We start from the raw sequence: 16,303 nt of genomic DNA on the forward strand, positions 1-16,303 counted from the left end.
AAACGTGTTCTCTGGAGTGATGAATCACGCATCACCATTTGGCAGTCCGACGGACAAATCTGGTTTTGGCAGATGCCAGGAGAACGCTACCTGCCCCAATGCATAGTGCCAACTATAAAGATTGGTGGAGGAGGAATAATGGTCTTGGCTGTTTTTTATGGTTCGGGCTAGGCCCCTTAGTTCCAGTGAAGGGAAATCTTAATGCTACATCCAACAATGCCATTCTAGATGATTCCGTGCCTCCAAATTTTCGGACAAACGAGGTCCCATACAGAAATGGATTGTCAAGATCGGTGTGGAAAAAACTTGACTGGCCTGCACAGAGCCCTGACCTCAACCCCATCGAGCACCTTTGGGATGAATTGGAACGCTGACTGCGAGCCAGGCCTAATAGCCCAACATCAGTGCCTGACCTCAACCCCATCGAGCACCTTTGGGATGAATTGGAACGCTGACTGCGAGCCAGGCCTAATAGCCCAACATCAGTGCCTGACCTAACTAATGCTCGTGTGGCTGAATGGAAGCGAGTCCCTGCAGCAATGTTCCAACATCTAGTGGAAAGCCTTCCCAGAAGAGTGGAGGCCTGTTATAGCAGCAACAGGCAAAGCAACCCCAATTTAATGCCCAAGATTTTAGAATGAGATGTTCCATGAGGAGGTGTCTACATACTTTTGGTCATGTAGTGTATGTTTGTGCTTTAGCCAACTCTTCCCTGCCGTGTTTGTTCATTGTCATCCTAAACATACAGGTATCACAGCAAGAAATAAGTTATTACCTGCTTTTCAAAGGTGGTAATTAAGTGTAAATTCCCCACTATATTATTTCACAAATCCCAGTGGAATCACATTAATACAAGGTAACTAAATATGCACAGTCAACACATAGGAAACAAAACCACTTGCAAAGTGTAAACTAGGCACAGATCATATGTGGTGTCCCTAGGAGAGAACTGCCTTGCAGATATGTCATAGTATTAGTGAAAGAGATCAGCCTTTTGCTTCACACTCTCTCTGTAATATATTTAACGCTGTTTGTGGTAACGTCATATCACTGAGTTTCAGTTTAAATGTCATTATATTTCCTGTAATTCCAAGTCAAATTCAAACAAAGATTCTTGAATAGAATTTGAAGTTACCTAACCATTCTGTCTGCATTGACCCCCGTGTGGTGTATCAAGATTTATGTACATTTAGTTTTATTTCTTCAAATAGATATATTCCCATGTTTTTGCACAAAAGGCAAATAGTTGATCATTTATGACTACAGACTAGTGCATTTCTAAGTACAGGAGTATTTGTACTGATATACAATTTGTGAGTCAAATGTAATGTACTAATTACCATATTTGAGTGTTTGCTTCTTTTGTTTGGAATTCTGTCTGTTAAAATATTTCATTTCATTTCTAACCAAAATCCAAAGCAGCTTTCATGCATTTTGTTCCACCATGTTTTAGTCCAAACCAGAGATTGTTTATTTTTTTACGGTTTTCTTTTACGGTTATGTTAAACCGATTTGGTTCTTTATGAATTAAAACAAAATCCTGCAAAACGGACTATAGTGGCATTTTGAACAAAGGACTACGCTCAAAAACAAACAAGAAATCCTCTGCTTGTGTTATATTTTCAAACAGCAGAGGAAATTGAGTGGCACATCATTTCCAGGAGGCCGATACATGGCTATAATGCAACTCCCCAAACATCATTGAATTCGCCTAACATACATTGATCAATAGCAATGTTCGAATCAACTTTCCAGAGTTTCTATTTAAATGTAAACATAAAACTGCCCAAACATTAAGAAAAAGGGGGTGTAATGATACAACATCCTGTAAATTCCTGTTTTACATATTTTTGATGGAAACATCATTACTACCAAAGTTACCGTCCTTTTTGAATATCTTCTCAACTGTAGTGACATTCTGCTCAGTGGAAAATAGTTACCATAAGAGCTTCTTGATTAGTGTGTATACCCTTTATCTAAATTACATCAATACGGCAAAGGATAATAAAACAAAAGTGGCAGGCAGAAAATAAACCCCAAAAGCTAATTTAGTCCAGAGAGTAGCTCCTTTGGTATGCTATGCCTTGATATTAGATACATTTGTATTTTTTTCCACTTTGTTTGTGTGCGTGTCCTATTACAGCTACTTTGTATGACTGTTTTTTTCTGCTTCTTTGTGATCCATAATGCCAAACACATTTTCATGAAAATGGCAGGACAAGGAAGTGATTGGGCTTTTCCATACTTCATTGCATGTTTACTTCAGCCAGCTTGTCTTAGTATGTCCATTGTCTTGAAATAGTATTCCCCCTGCACAGTTGTTACATTTTGTTGCACATTTTGCGACTCCACTCAACTTAAATCTGTTTGAAAATCTGTGGAAAGACAGAGTTTGCTGTAAATCAACGATCCCCATCCAACTTGACAAAGCTTGAGCAATTTTGCCAAGAACAATGGACACATGTTATGTAGTGTTGAGTGTTGTAAAGATCATTGGGGGAAAATGCCTCAAAATCCTAGACTCTAACGCAACAAAAGGTGAAAGCTGTGCCATGGTTAGGATGGATGTTGTTTCAAGACTCATGGATGCTTCACGAGTACAAAGTGTTGTCGTGAACATCTGACCGACTCCTGGGTCGGCTTATCCAAGGATGGCCTGTTACAAAGGCACCGTGGGAGGTATTCTGACTTGAGATCTGCATGCTTGATTCTAATTTAACAATATCATCAGTTGCGGTTTGACTTGGGCAATGTTAAAGTTAGTAGCTGTTAACACTGACAAAATATATTTTGAGTTTTGTTTGTGTAAGAGCATTGGTTCGTTATTGAATTGGGATTCTGATATAAAATTCCAAGTACTTAACAACATCTATGCAATGTGTATTTCCCCATAATTCTGCTTTAACCTATTGAAATGTGATGTCTTCCCCGTGCTTTTCAAGGGAAATTCAGATAAAGGTCATCTTTTCCTTTTCCTTTTCATTCTCCTCCTTTCCACATTTATGGATTGGATTTATTGAATATTAGAGAGTATTTGATTTCTGGCAAGAAACGCAAATTGTATGAAAGTCAACCACATATTTTTAAAGACATGTAAGCTTCTGTATAAAGATCATTGTACAAGGAAAAGCTTGGTCAAGTTCATATTTTGTTGAGAAGGGAAATGTTTTGAGATTTAACCGTTAGACGGCCATTAGTTTTATATGTGTTCATGTAAAATGCACTGTGTGTATGTATGTATGTATGTATGTATTTTATGGGTTATAAAGGTCTGTACATAATGTAATTGTAAATGAACTGTAAACAGCTATTTTCTCTTTTGGAAATATTTTATAGTAGTATATATTTGAAAAAGTATATGTAAGCACACTTTTTATCCTCATTTTATGTTCACCAGTTTTTTTTGTAAAGATTATTTTATTAAATATTATATTCATAATAATATGAATAATCTTCCTTTGAGTCTTCCTGTGAGTGACTTTGAGAGCCTTAGTAATACAGGTTAGAGCAAAAACTGTGACAACCACGGTCTTCCCTGTATAGCACAAGCTAGATTTGAAACACAGACTTTTTGACCTTGGGACAAAAATAACCCACACAGTGCCTTCAGAAAGTATTCACACCCATGGACTTTTAAAATGTTTTGTCGTCTTACAAAGTGGAATTAAAATGGATTTGTCCTTTTTTGTCAATGATCTACACAAAATACTGTGTAATATCAAAGTGGAAGAAAAAAATATAGAATTTGTAAAAAATGCATGTAAAATAAAACACTAGTATATCTTGATTAGATTAGTATTCAACCCCCTGAGTCAATACATGTTAGAATCACCTTTGGCAATGATTACAGCTGTGAGTCTTTCTGGGTAAGCCTCTAAGAGTTTAGCACACCTGGATTGTACAATATTTACACATTATTCTTTAAAAAAAATTTCAAGCTCAGTTAAGTTGGTTGTTGATCATTGCTAAAGAGCCATTTTCAAGTCTTGCCATATATTTTCAAGCCGATTTAAGTCAAAACTGTAAGTAGGCCACCCAGGAACATTCAACTCCAGTGTATATTTGGCCTTGTGTTTTAGGTTATTGTCCTGCTGAAAGGTGAATTTGTCTCCCAGTGTCTGTTGGAAAGCAGACTGAACCAGGTTTCTCCTCTAGGATTTTACATGTGCTTAGCTCTATTACATTCATTTTTTATCCTTAAAAACTCCCTAGTGCTTACCGATGACAAGCATACACATAGTATGATACAGCCACCACCATGCTTAAAAATATGAAGAGAGGTACTCAGTGATGTTTTGTGTTGAATTTGCCCCAAATAGAATGATTTGAATTCAGGAAATGAAGTTACTTTCTTTGCCACATTTTTTGCAGTTTTACTTTAGTGCCTTATTGCAAATAGGATGCATGCTTTAGAATATTTGTACTCTGTACAGTGTTCCATCTTTTCACTCTGTCATTTAAGTTAGTATGGTGGAGTAACTACAATGTTGTTGATCCATCCTCAGATTTCTGTTATCACAGCCATTAAACTTTGTAACTGTTTTAAAAACACCATTGGCCTCATAATGAAATCCCTGAGCGGTTTTCTTCTTCTCCGGCAATTGAGTTAGGGAAGGACGCCTGTATCTTTGTAGTGACTGGGTGTATTGATACATCATCCAAAGTGTAATTAATAACTTCACCATGCTCAAAGGGATATTCAATGCCTGCTTTTTTAATAGGTGCCTTTCGTTGCGAGGCATTGAAAAACCTCCCTGGTCTTTGTGGTTGAATCTATGTTTGAAATACACTGCTCGACTGAGGGACCAAACAGATAATTGTATGAGGTAGTCATTAAAAAATCATGTTAAACACTATTATTGCACAAAGTGTTCATGCAACTTATTATGTGACTTGTTTAGCACATTTCTACTCATTAACTTATTTAGGCTTGCCATAACAAAGGGGGTTGAATACTTATGGACTCAAGACAATTCAGCTTTTCATTTGAATTAATTTGTAAACATATCAAAAACATAATTCCACTTTGACATTGTAGGCACAACATAACGTGGAAAATGTTGAGGGGTGTGAATACTTTCTTCAGGCACTGTAGTTGTTGTTGTGGGATTTGGAAATTAAATGATGTAATTTTGTTAGAAACATTTGAGGAAGGCTGAAAATAAGCTACTGTATCAATGTCAAAAGAAAACATAACAAAGGGAAACAATTAAAGGGACTTTGTAAAATGATGATTTGTTGCAGACGATGGTGGAACAGGAGAAATACAGAATATTTCAGGGTATTTTTTTGTCCCCGCAAGGGGACCTGCACCACCAAAGAGACATAACACAGTAATGCTAGTTTGATTTTGCCACAGTTTAAACCACCAGGGCAGGATTACTCCATTTCCCGCCACAAAATACCCGTGTCTCATGGTTTAAATCAAGGATAAGTTAATTAAGGGGTTTTGTCATTCCTTTTGATGGGGCCAAAGAGGGAGATTAAAGTAGGCTTGGTTTACACAGGGATTCTTTCTTCCAATGTCTCCACAATGCAGCTGGTGATGGTTTTCTCTAGGGAGATGTTTCCATCTATGTTTTCCATAAGTAAAAACCAGCATGGGGTTTGGGTTGGGTAAGATATGACATCTACCTAAAGCAGATCTTTGATAGAGCAAGCACAGGCACCTTGGCCATCAGTCCATGCCAAGTCCATTCACAGAAAAATCTAAACGATGACCACGAGGGATATAACAATGTGTAGCCAATGCTCAGACCAAGATTTAGTCCTCAGAACTTCAATGGAGTTCAATCCATTGGTGTCATTCCTGAGCTTGAGTTTATTTAAATCAAGAAAAAACTAAATATGAACTCCTTCAAAAAAACATTTAGATTTTAGATGACTTTCCCCTAAGGCATATTAAGAACCTTTTCTTTTTTATAGTCCTAGAATTTGAAAGCCTTCAGATGTCAGCAAGCTCAACACATCCTTCCTGACCCAAAAAGGGCTGACAGCTTACTCTGACAAAAGCAAACTCTTACTTCCAAGATTAGTTTTTTTTTGTTGTCAAATAACTGATTTTGTTTTTTGTATTCAAAACTCAAAGAGATCGCCTTCACGTAAGCAGTCAATAAATTGTAAAATTCCAATATTTTTCCAGGTTCAGAAAAACTTACATTAAAGTACTGCAATTCTGGCAATGTTAATACACTGTGAGAAACTCATTTTGAGATCAGGTCCCCTCTGTCCATATAATCATATTAATTTAAGATTTAAAAGGCAAAACTGATCAGAACTCCTACTCAGAGACTCTTTATAGAGGCCCTGGAGTGTTTTTGGTGCCTGCCTCTGTAAAACACAACTGAGGGAAATGCCACTTCATCTTCAGAATGGGGATAATTGTCCTGCATCAGCTCTTGTGTGTTTTGGCTGCACATGTCTGTCTCTATTGCCATCTTGTTGTACTTTTATGGAAGAAATTGACTATTTAACCCCTCCTTCTAAGAGGCGGAAAAAAGTCACAGGATTTTCTGAACTGTGGGCAATTAGATATAAAGGGACCATGCCATGGCTTTAAAAGGGTATGCTGAAATGTCAGAGCAAATATTAACTCACACACCACTACATTGTCTTTCTTTGTGGAGCTGGGAAATATAATTTAAAAACCCAATAGTTAGTCATCAATGATACATTACTTTGTCTCACAAATTTTATTTTTTTCAAAGGAAATGTGAAGGTAGAGGCACTGCAATCACAAAGCAAGTCAATGGATGTGAAAGAACATACATTCCCCAGATAAATATTTGTCCTTAATTTATTTCAATTCAAAATATTTACATAGCTTTTGTTCTATCACTTTTTAATAATTATATATACGTTTTGACACACCTACTCATTCCAGGGATTTTCCTTTTTTTGTCATCAAGGCAAAGGGTGGTTACTTTGAAGAATCTAAAATCTAAAATATATTTTTGGTTACAACATGATTCCATGTGTGTTATTTCATAGTTTTGATGTATTCACTATTATTCTACAATGTAGAAAATAGTAAAAATAAAAGAAAAACCCTGGAATGAGTAGGTGTCCAAACTTTTGACAAGTACTGTATATATGTTTAATTTCATATATTTCATAACAATTACAAAACATTTAGTTAATACAGGGTACATAATGATTAGTAATTTAAAGCAATATAATCTAAAGTAACGTAAAACCAAATTTACACAACTCAAAAAACATTTTTTTTGTAGAGGATCAACCACCAATGGCTTTGTTTAATGAATTTCTCTTAAGTCTCTGTATCTGAAATCCTTTCTACTGCATTGCTGTCGTGACTAGGATGAACAAAACCCCATCTAGTAACTCTCTCTCCCTCTCCGCCCAGATCTCATCCATCACACTGGTATAAACAACATTAGTCTCAGTGTGTATTCAACAGGAGCCTAAGCTTCAGATAACACTAAGCCTTCCATATTAATTTGCATTTCAAAATGGGCAGATATCAAATACATCCAGACAACTAATAAACCAAGATTCCCCATCAAACACGTAAATTAAGAAAGGCTTTTTGAAGAGCTTTCCTGTAAATGGTTACATCACCAGTGGCTGGTGGCCAACAGTGGAAGGAGTGCTCGGTCAGAGGTTGGAGGTCAAAGATGAACACTAAGTCTGCAGATTCCTTTGTCAGAAATAGACTTTCTTAGACTTCCAAAATATAGGAAATCCAACTTTAGATGGAGTTAAACTTTTGGAATGACGAACATGCCTTTTTGTTATTTCATCACAGATTTATGGCAAAATTCGATCAAACATGCACTAAAAACACATTGTTCCGGCACTGCACTGTAGGGCAGGAAATGGAGACAAGTTATCTGTATCAGGCTGTGTTGACAGAACACAGAAAAACATCAATCAAATAAAACCATCGAGTTGATCTGCCAACACATTTTGCCATGCGCAATCAAACATGTTCAACACGTGTCTGGAATCATTCAGAAACAGCATTCTTTCTTTCCATGCATCAGGAAAGCATGTTTGAGTTAATATGCCTTTGAGTTTGTTTGACATTAATGTGCATTTTTGCAAAACAAAAAGGATGTTGTTTTTGATTGAATAGTTACATTGCATTACAGGGTAATTAAGAACCTATGAACTAATCAAATGTATGAATAGATTCCAGCTGATTTCTCTTGGTCCTCTTCAGCAAACACATACCATTACTTTACAAAGTGAAGTATCACAATTGCCTGCCAACCCAACAGAAATTTGGTAACAAAAAATACATATTTATATGATTGGTGGTCCAATAAAGATACAACGCGATACGCAAATCAATACAATTAGAATTAATAATCCTATCAAAGTTTTGGTCATTATGCATTACTTAGCTATACAGTATATTGAAATAAAAACTCATTTTAAAATGTAAAATCGGGAAAGAAAACAGACAGAACAAAGTTTTGGGGTCCAATGTCAAAATACAAGTCAATTTTGGGATTTTCATAAAAACTATGTGGTTGTTGAAGCCTACCTGATATCTCTGTAACTATAAGGCAGTGATGGTACTGTAGTGGCTATAATCACACATTATAGCCTAGGGAACTGGTTTAGTGCTTAAAGAGCTTTGACAATGATTTGGACAAATATCTTCATTCTTTCATTTCACTACCAGATGTCATCACTCCTTTAAAGTTTTACATTAATTTAGGTAACATAAACCGACAATATCATTATCCAATTGATATTTCAATGACAATTTCTTTAAATCACGGTCACACTGTCATGCTGCTTGGACCGTATTTGAAACTAGCTCCATGTTTGCAAATCTTCGCGGATCCATTCAAAGATCATACCAGCCACTTCCTTTCCTGCGTCCAAGACGAAGGCATGACGAATTCCTCGACTACACAGTCTGATGTCTCCCTCTGGAAACTTCCTCTTGATCTCCTGATAATACTGCACAGGGCACCAGTGGTCACTGGCTCCATAGTAAAACACAAGCTGAACAGAGGAATGACAAAATATCCATAACTAACATCGCATTAACACTTTTCATTATGAATTTACAACTCCATTTGATCTGTGGATACACTTGGCACTGGAAGATTCCAAGGTTTTCATTCACTTATTTTAATTCTCCTTTTTAACCGACAATAGATGAAGTCTAAAGACTGTCAACCAGTGCAGATCCATCGCCTCCACCCATCTTCTGTGAGGATTCTGGTTAATATCACAGAGAGAGAAGGAGTACACTAGCGAGAACACATACACGCATGCACACACACTGAAGGGGATTCTCATTATTCTTGATGAAAAAAATGGATCAGAATAAAGTGGGAGAGAGAGAGAGAGAGAGAGAGAGAGAGAGAGAGAGAGAGAGAGAGAGCGCGAGAGAGAGAGCGAGAACGTTGGGCTCAATTCAGAATTTTGGAATTGACTCGCATTCACCTCATGAGTTGAAATCCAATTGAATTGGCCACACCACATGGGATGTAGAATTTTAATTTGAGTGAAAGGAAGTAGAATTTAATTCAGTGAAATTCAAAGAAATTCTACTCAGTCATAAAACATGAGAGTTTCATTGAATCTGACAGGTCACACTTCCAGACACCAAAAAAATATATCACTTTTCTCTGGAAACAGGGTTCATAATACTCCTTTAGCCTTAGTGCTAAAGAATAGGCTATTATATATTTCCATCAACCATTTTGTTTGTTTGGCTTCTTTTTGAAGGGTCCGTGCTATTTCCCTGAATTCAATTATATTGCCTTTAATAAAAACTTTAATTCAAATTCAGTTCAAATACAATAATTTAATTGGAATATGTGAGGCATCCTCAATTTAATTCTGATTTGAGCACAACCCTGATAGAGAGAGTGGAAGGGGGATCCTTACAGTGACACCTGCTATTATAATCTGACCACACCCTCTGCACATCAACTATAAAGCAAGAGCTTATCTCCCTTTGATCAGCTTGAATGTGGCACTCGACTCTCCACTCTCTTTGAAAAGGAAGAAAAGGAGTATCTGCCATTTAATGTCTGGCTTTTGTCTTTACTGTGTATGTGTTTGTGTTCGAGAAAAAGAGAGTGTATGTGTGAGAATGTTATAGCTACAGAGAGTATAACCCATAAAATATTCACATCTGCCAACAAGGAAACATTAAAACGTGAGGGTATATGAACAGCAGATTTATGAGGCTAATAAAATGGATCAACTGAGACATCTCTTAACTGCAGTTTGTAAGTGTTCCACTGCATTGGGCCAAGAGTCCTCAGGAGTTCAACACCTCCCTGTGAATAGGTAACGGGAAGGTAAATGGATGGTGTGTAGGAGGATATGTTGCAGGTCCTCCGGTAGTTTAAATGGGTCAGAGAGGGACTAACACTTTGAAGGACTGGCACATGGGAGAACTTCTGTCACTGTGTTTCAAACAACACCTTATATTAACATGCTGACTAGACCGGGCATGTGCGTGCGTGCGTCCGCATGTTCCATTAGGCGCATTTTGATTTTGTCCATCCCCAACAGACGTGATCAGGACAAGCATGTTGAAATATCAAAATGAACTCTGAACCAATTATATGAATTTGGGGACAGGTGGAAACACATGAAACATTAATGGACATTTAGCTAGCTAGTTTGCTGTTGCTAGCTAATTTGTCCTGGGTTCATAAACATTGGGTTGTAATTTCACCTGAAATGCACAAGCTCCCTTTTTGGGGATTTTTGTAGAATCTTTTCTACTCCAACTAATAATCCACAGATAAAATGGGAAACCTAGTTAGCTTCTAGTAATCTTTCCTCCTTCAGTCTTCTTATTCTTCTGTGGACTTTATATGGCGGTTAGCCACCACCTTTGACTGGAGTGTGGACCTCATTTAATCTTTCAATCACCCATGTGGGTATATGCTCCTAAAATCCAATGAGGAGATGGGAGAGGTGGGGTTTCCCAGGGTGTCAAGCAGTAAACATAAAACCAAGTTATATTTTAGCGCCTGGCTATGCAGACGCTCGTTGGCGTGCGAGCAATTTGGACTAAATTAATGAATAACATGTATGTGTACATTTATTTCGCAACGCTCGCACATGCAATGCGGGTGGGTGTGGTCAGCATGTAACATGTCAGTCCATTTCTCAATATGTCCACCAGAGATGTTTGTTTTACCATCTGTATTCACCCTGTATCTATGGGTAAACTTTATCAAGCCCATATCGGGATGGAGTTATAGTGCATTCTTCAGACCCCTTTACTTTTTCCACATTTTGTTACGTTATAGCCTCATTCTAAAATAGATTCAAAACCAGTTTGTTTTAGACATTTTAGCAAATGTATTAAAAATAAAAATGGAAATATCACATTTACATAAGTATTCAGACCCTTTACTCAGTACTGTGTTGAAGCACCTTTGGCAGCGATTACAGCCTCTAGTCTTCTTGGGTATGATGCTACATGCTTGGCACACCTGTATTTGGGGAGTTTCTCTAATTTTTCTCTGCAGATCCTCTCAAGCTCTGTCAGGTTGGATGGAGAGTGTCGCTGCATAGCTATTTTCAGGTCTCTCCAGAGATGTTCAATCGGGTTCAAGTCCGGGCTGGCTGGGCCACTCAAGGACATACAGAGACTTGTCCCGAAGCCACTCCTATGTTGTCTTGGCTGTGTGCCTAGGGTCTTGTCCTGTTGGAAGGTAAACCTTCGCCCCAGTTGGAGGCCCTGAGAGCTCTGGAGCAGGATTTTATCAAGGATCTCTCTGTACTTTGTGACGTTCTTCTTTTCCTCGATCCTGAATAGTCTCCTAGTCCCTGCCACTGAAAAACATAATGCTTCACTGTAGGGATGGTATTGGCCAGGTGATGAGTGGTGCCTGGTTTCCTCCAGACGCGATGCTTGACATTCAGGCCAAAGAGTTCAATCTTGGTTTCATCAGACCAGAGAATCTTGTTTCTCATGGTCTGAGTGTCCTTTAGGTGCCTTTTGGCAACTCCAAGAGGGCTGTCATGTGCCTTTTACTGAGGAGTGGCTTCCGTCTGGCAACTCTACCATAAAGGCTTGATTGGTGGAGTGCTGCAGAGATGGTTCCAACTCTGGAGCTCTGTCAGAGGGACCATTGGGTTCTTGGTCACCTCCCTGACCAAGGCCCTTCTCCCCCGATTGCTCAGTTTGGCCGGGCGGCCAGCTCTAGGAAGAGTCATGGTGGTTCCAAACTTCTTCCATTTAAGGATGGTGGAGGCCCATGTGTTCTTGGGGACCTTCAATGCTGAAGACATTTTTTGGTACCCTTCCCCAGATCTGTTACCCGACACAACCCTGTCTCTGAGCTCTACGGACAATTCCCTCAACCTCATGGCTTGGTTTCTACTCTGACATGCACTGTCAACTGTGGGACCTTATATAGACAGGTATGTGCCTTTCCAAATGTCCAATCAATTGAATTTACCACAGGTGGACTTTAATCAAGTTGTACAACATAAGGCTGTACATGTTGTATTCGGCGCATGTGACTAATACATTGTTTTTGTTGTTGATTTGATCTCAAGGATGATTAATGGAAACAGGATGCACCCGAGCTCAATTTTGAGTCTCATAGCAAATGGTCTGAATATCTATGTAAATAAAGTATTTTTATAAATAAAATAAAAAAATGTTTTTCTAAAAATCTGTTTTCCCTTTTTCATTTTGGGGTATTGTGTGTAGATTGATATTTAATCAATTTTAGAATAAGGCTGTAATGTAACGAAATGTGTAAAAAGTGAAAGGGTCTGAATACTTTCCGAATGCACTGTATATTCCAACAAGATCACAATAAACATGAAATATATACTGTATGTTTCCTACCTTGTCAAGGTTTTGATTGATGGTGAAGTTGTCTCTCTCCAGAACTTCCAACATCTCTTGACTCCCCATGTACATAGCATTGGCTGAAATAAAAGAGGAAAAACAAGACAAATAATTAGGCTGTTGTTATCATACTCGATGGCCAGTTTATTAGGTTAGGGTTAGGCTCATAAAACTAGGGCATGGCTCGCTATATAAAGCAGGCAGACAGGTATTAAAGCATTCAGTTACTGTCTGATTGAACGCTAAAATGGGCAAAACGAGTGACCTAGGAATGGTATAATTGTTGGTGCCAGGTGCGCCGGTTCCAGTATCTCAGAAACGGCCGGCCTCCTGGGCTTTTCACAAACGACAGTGTCTAGGGTTTACCGAGAATGGTGTGACAAACGTAAAACATCCAGTCAGCGGCAGTCCTGTGGGCGAAAACAGCTTGTTGATGAGAAAGGTCGAAGGAGAATGGCAAGAATCTGTGCAAGCTAACAGGCGGGCCACGAACAGGCCAATAACGGCACAGTACAACAGCGGCGTGCAGAACGGATTCTCGGATCGCACAACTCTTCGGTCCTTGTCACGGATGGGCTATTGCACCGGGTTCCACGCCTATCAGCTAAAAACAAGAAGAAGCGGCTCCAGTGGGCACACGATCAACAACACTGGACAACTGAGGAGTGGAAAAACATTGCCTGGTCCGACGAATCCCGGTTCCTGTTGCGTCATGCCGATGGTAGAGTCAGGATTTGACGTAAGCAGCATGAGTCCATGGCCCCATCCTGCCTGGTGTCAACGATACAGATGGTGTAATGGTGTGGGGAATGTTTTCCTGGCACACGTTAGGTCCCTTGATACCAATTGAGCAACATTTGAACGCCACAGCATATCTGAACATTGTTGCTAACCAGGTGCATCCCTTCATGCTACAGGGGTCCGACCGGGTACTTGATGGGTGTACCTAATAAATTGGCCACTGAGTGTATAACACTGTTCCTTCTATTTTCTCAAGCTGTAAAAACACACAGACAGACATGTAGTATCACACAGGCATGTGTAGTATCATTGTTTTAACATTCAACAAAAATTCAAAGGAAAGAGTACGAGGACTAAGAAATCAGAGATGAATTTATCTCACCCCCCCACTAACTCCCAATTATCCATCTCAATCTTACACAGCTGGAAAATATAATGGGGAAGAACATGGATGGCTCATTGGATACCAGAAATGATAACGGTAAAAATGTGAGTGAAAGATGGGGAAAACCCTCCCCAGAGAGCAGTGTAACCCAATGCCTTTGATTCTACGTTCCATTACATTTCCCATTCAGCAGCATGAACTTTTTATTAAAAACATTAGTTGAGGGACACTTTAAAAAAACTTTTTTTTTTAAAGCTGCACTCGCTGGAAAATATTGCTGCTATTTCAGAAGTTTTGAGAGTCCATCAATAATTCAGACACGCAAGCTGCACACACACAAACACACACACACAAAATCATCGAACCGAATAGCTAATTTCTGCTCAACACAATGATTCAAGGAAATGTTCAGTGAGAGTAATCTCTAGGCTGTACTCAGTGGGTGGTTGGGGAGGAATATATGGATGAGAAAACTGTTAATATCCTGTACGAATATCCTCCTGTCCTGTGAGTGATCACTCACGCCTATCTCCTCACTGCCACGGTCCCTTTCTGGATGAGGTGGTGGCAGTGGGGGGTTTGTGTGTGTGTGTGTCTGTGTGTGGAAGGGGGAGGGGGGATTCAGGTCCCCATAGCTAGCCACTCATATTTCCATCTTTTGCTGTTCCGAGGAGGAGGAAGCGAATGTCCGTTTGCAAATCTGCACCACTTGTGCGCATATTAATCATAATCTGTGAGCGGCGTCGCCTTGTATTGTGGAGGGCCGGCTTTGAAGCGCTTTGTACCTGGCACAGGACTGGAGAGAAAGAATGCTTTTCTTACTCCAAAGGCCAAGGGTGAGAGGCAGAAAGAGTGAAAGACGAAAAGTTCCAAGTCAGTAAAGAGGGTGTGATTCTTTCATATAGCACTGGTTTGTTTAGTCTTTGAGGTAATTTCCTACATTTTGAGGGCTTAGCCCAGGGTTGTAAGGCAGCTTGTACGTCTCCCAGAGATCCCGGTGAGTTGGGGGTTTCAACAGCTTCACAGCAACAAGAGGGACACACTTAGCTCTCTGATTTATGCTGCAGAGGGATGGCCAACAGGAGAGAACGGCCTAGTGAATGCAGGCATTGTGTGTGTCAATTTGTGCAAAAACTGTGCGACACACTGCAACCTGAAGGATCTCAACAGATGTGCTGCACATATGTTTCTAAAATACAGTCTCCCTTGAAAATTAAATCAAAATGTGATATTATATTACCATCTGGCTATTTAATAAGCAATTCAATTGTACATCCAAGATGAGTCAATCATAGCTTCTGTGAGACTGTGCTTTCAGACACTCAAGACAGGGGTGGGGGGGACTATTATAGATAGGAAACATTGAAACCTCACCGTAACCCTGTCTCAATCAACATCTAGCTGTCTAGAAAAACTCAACCAGTAACTCCTGTTTGTGAGACATCTTGAGGTGCTGCCCCGGGTCTTTATGGGCTACTTCCTACATTCCACACACATTTTTAACTATCTCCGTAAATCTTCACTCTCTGTAAAATCCAGCTTTTTCTGAGTGTGTAAATTACTTCATGATAGCATCCCCTTGGTTCCAAAGGTCTTTAACCTGGTCAAGCTGAATACTTTCCCTTCCCACCATTGTGTAATTACTCATAAATGGTTAATCTACTTCCATTTAGTTACACAGCCTTACTGTTGCATATGGAGCAATACTACATCAAAATAAATTATTCCTCTTTGATGGTATGCACATTTGACAGTGTGGCTTTAAGTAAAAAATGCATTGAGTATTCAACGAAACCAACTAGATGCTGTTTCAGGTAGATGTTATCCTATTTTGAGAGAATATACTGTACTGTATATGGTGATATAGGAAAAACCAACCTCAATGCAAATACACCTTGATTTCAAAGCCTTTAGGCATTTGGGTTGGGTGATGTTTGATCTCTCACAAATGGCCAGTTATCTGCGTATTATGACAGAAAACAAAATCTGTACCCCCTTCCTCTGTGCGTAGCCATGGTGACTCATGTGTACCTGCCGATATCAGCAATATTATGTTTAAAATATTCTGTTTACCTCAGTCACTCACATGTCAAGTTTGAGCATAGTAACCTCTAGGCTACGTTCCTGGTCTTTCTGTAACACATGACTGAGGACAGAATCCTAACTCGAGGAAGTCAAGGTAAATCATGCATCAATGTCAATGGAAGACTTGTGATGCAGCTTGAGTTGCATGTAAGTAAAGGTGAATTAGAGCACAGTAAGGAAAACAGATGGGATGACAAAGAGAGTAAGAGTAATAGGAACTTAGCAAGAGAGAGAGAGAGAAACAGAGAGAGAGGGGTGGGGGGGCTAAGGGG

General features: G+C 39.1%; 1 protein-coding gene across 1 annotated transcript in view; it reads right to left on the reverse strand.

The window, feature by feature from the left end:
* Positions 1–6,778: 6,778 nt before the first annotated feature.
* Positions 6,779–16,303, reverse strand: part of ldah (lipid droplet associated hydrolase) — a 60,992-nt gene continuing 51,467 nt past the window's right edge. Inside the window, exons 6-7 of the mRNA XM_035743164.2 lie at positions 12,818–12,900; positions 6,779–8,982 (exon numbers count right to left, since the gene is read on the reverse strand). Coding sequence (XP_035599057.1) covers positions 8,788–8,982; positions 12,818–12,900 — 278 coding nt within the window. The 3' untranslated portion in view covers positions 6,779–8,787. The remainder of the gene's footprint in view (positions 8,983–12,817; positions 12,901–16,303) is intronic.

Source organism: Oncorhynchus keta, chromosome 29, assembly GCF_023373465.1.
Source record: "Oncorhynchus keta strain PuntledgeMale-10-30-2019 chromosome 29, Oket_V2, whole genome shotgun sequence".
Lineage (NCBI taxonomy): Eukaryota > Metazoa > Chordata > Actinopteri > Salmoniformes > Salmonidae > Oncorhynchus > Oncorhynchus keta.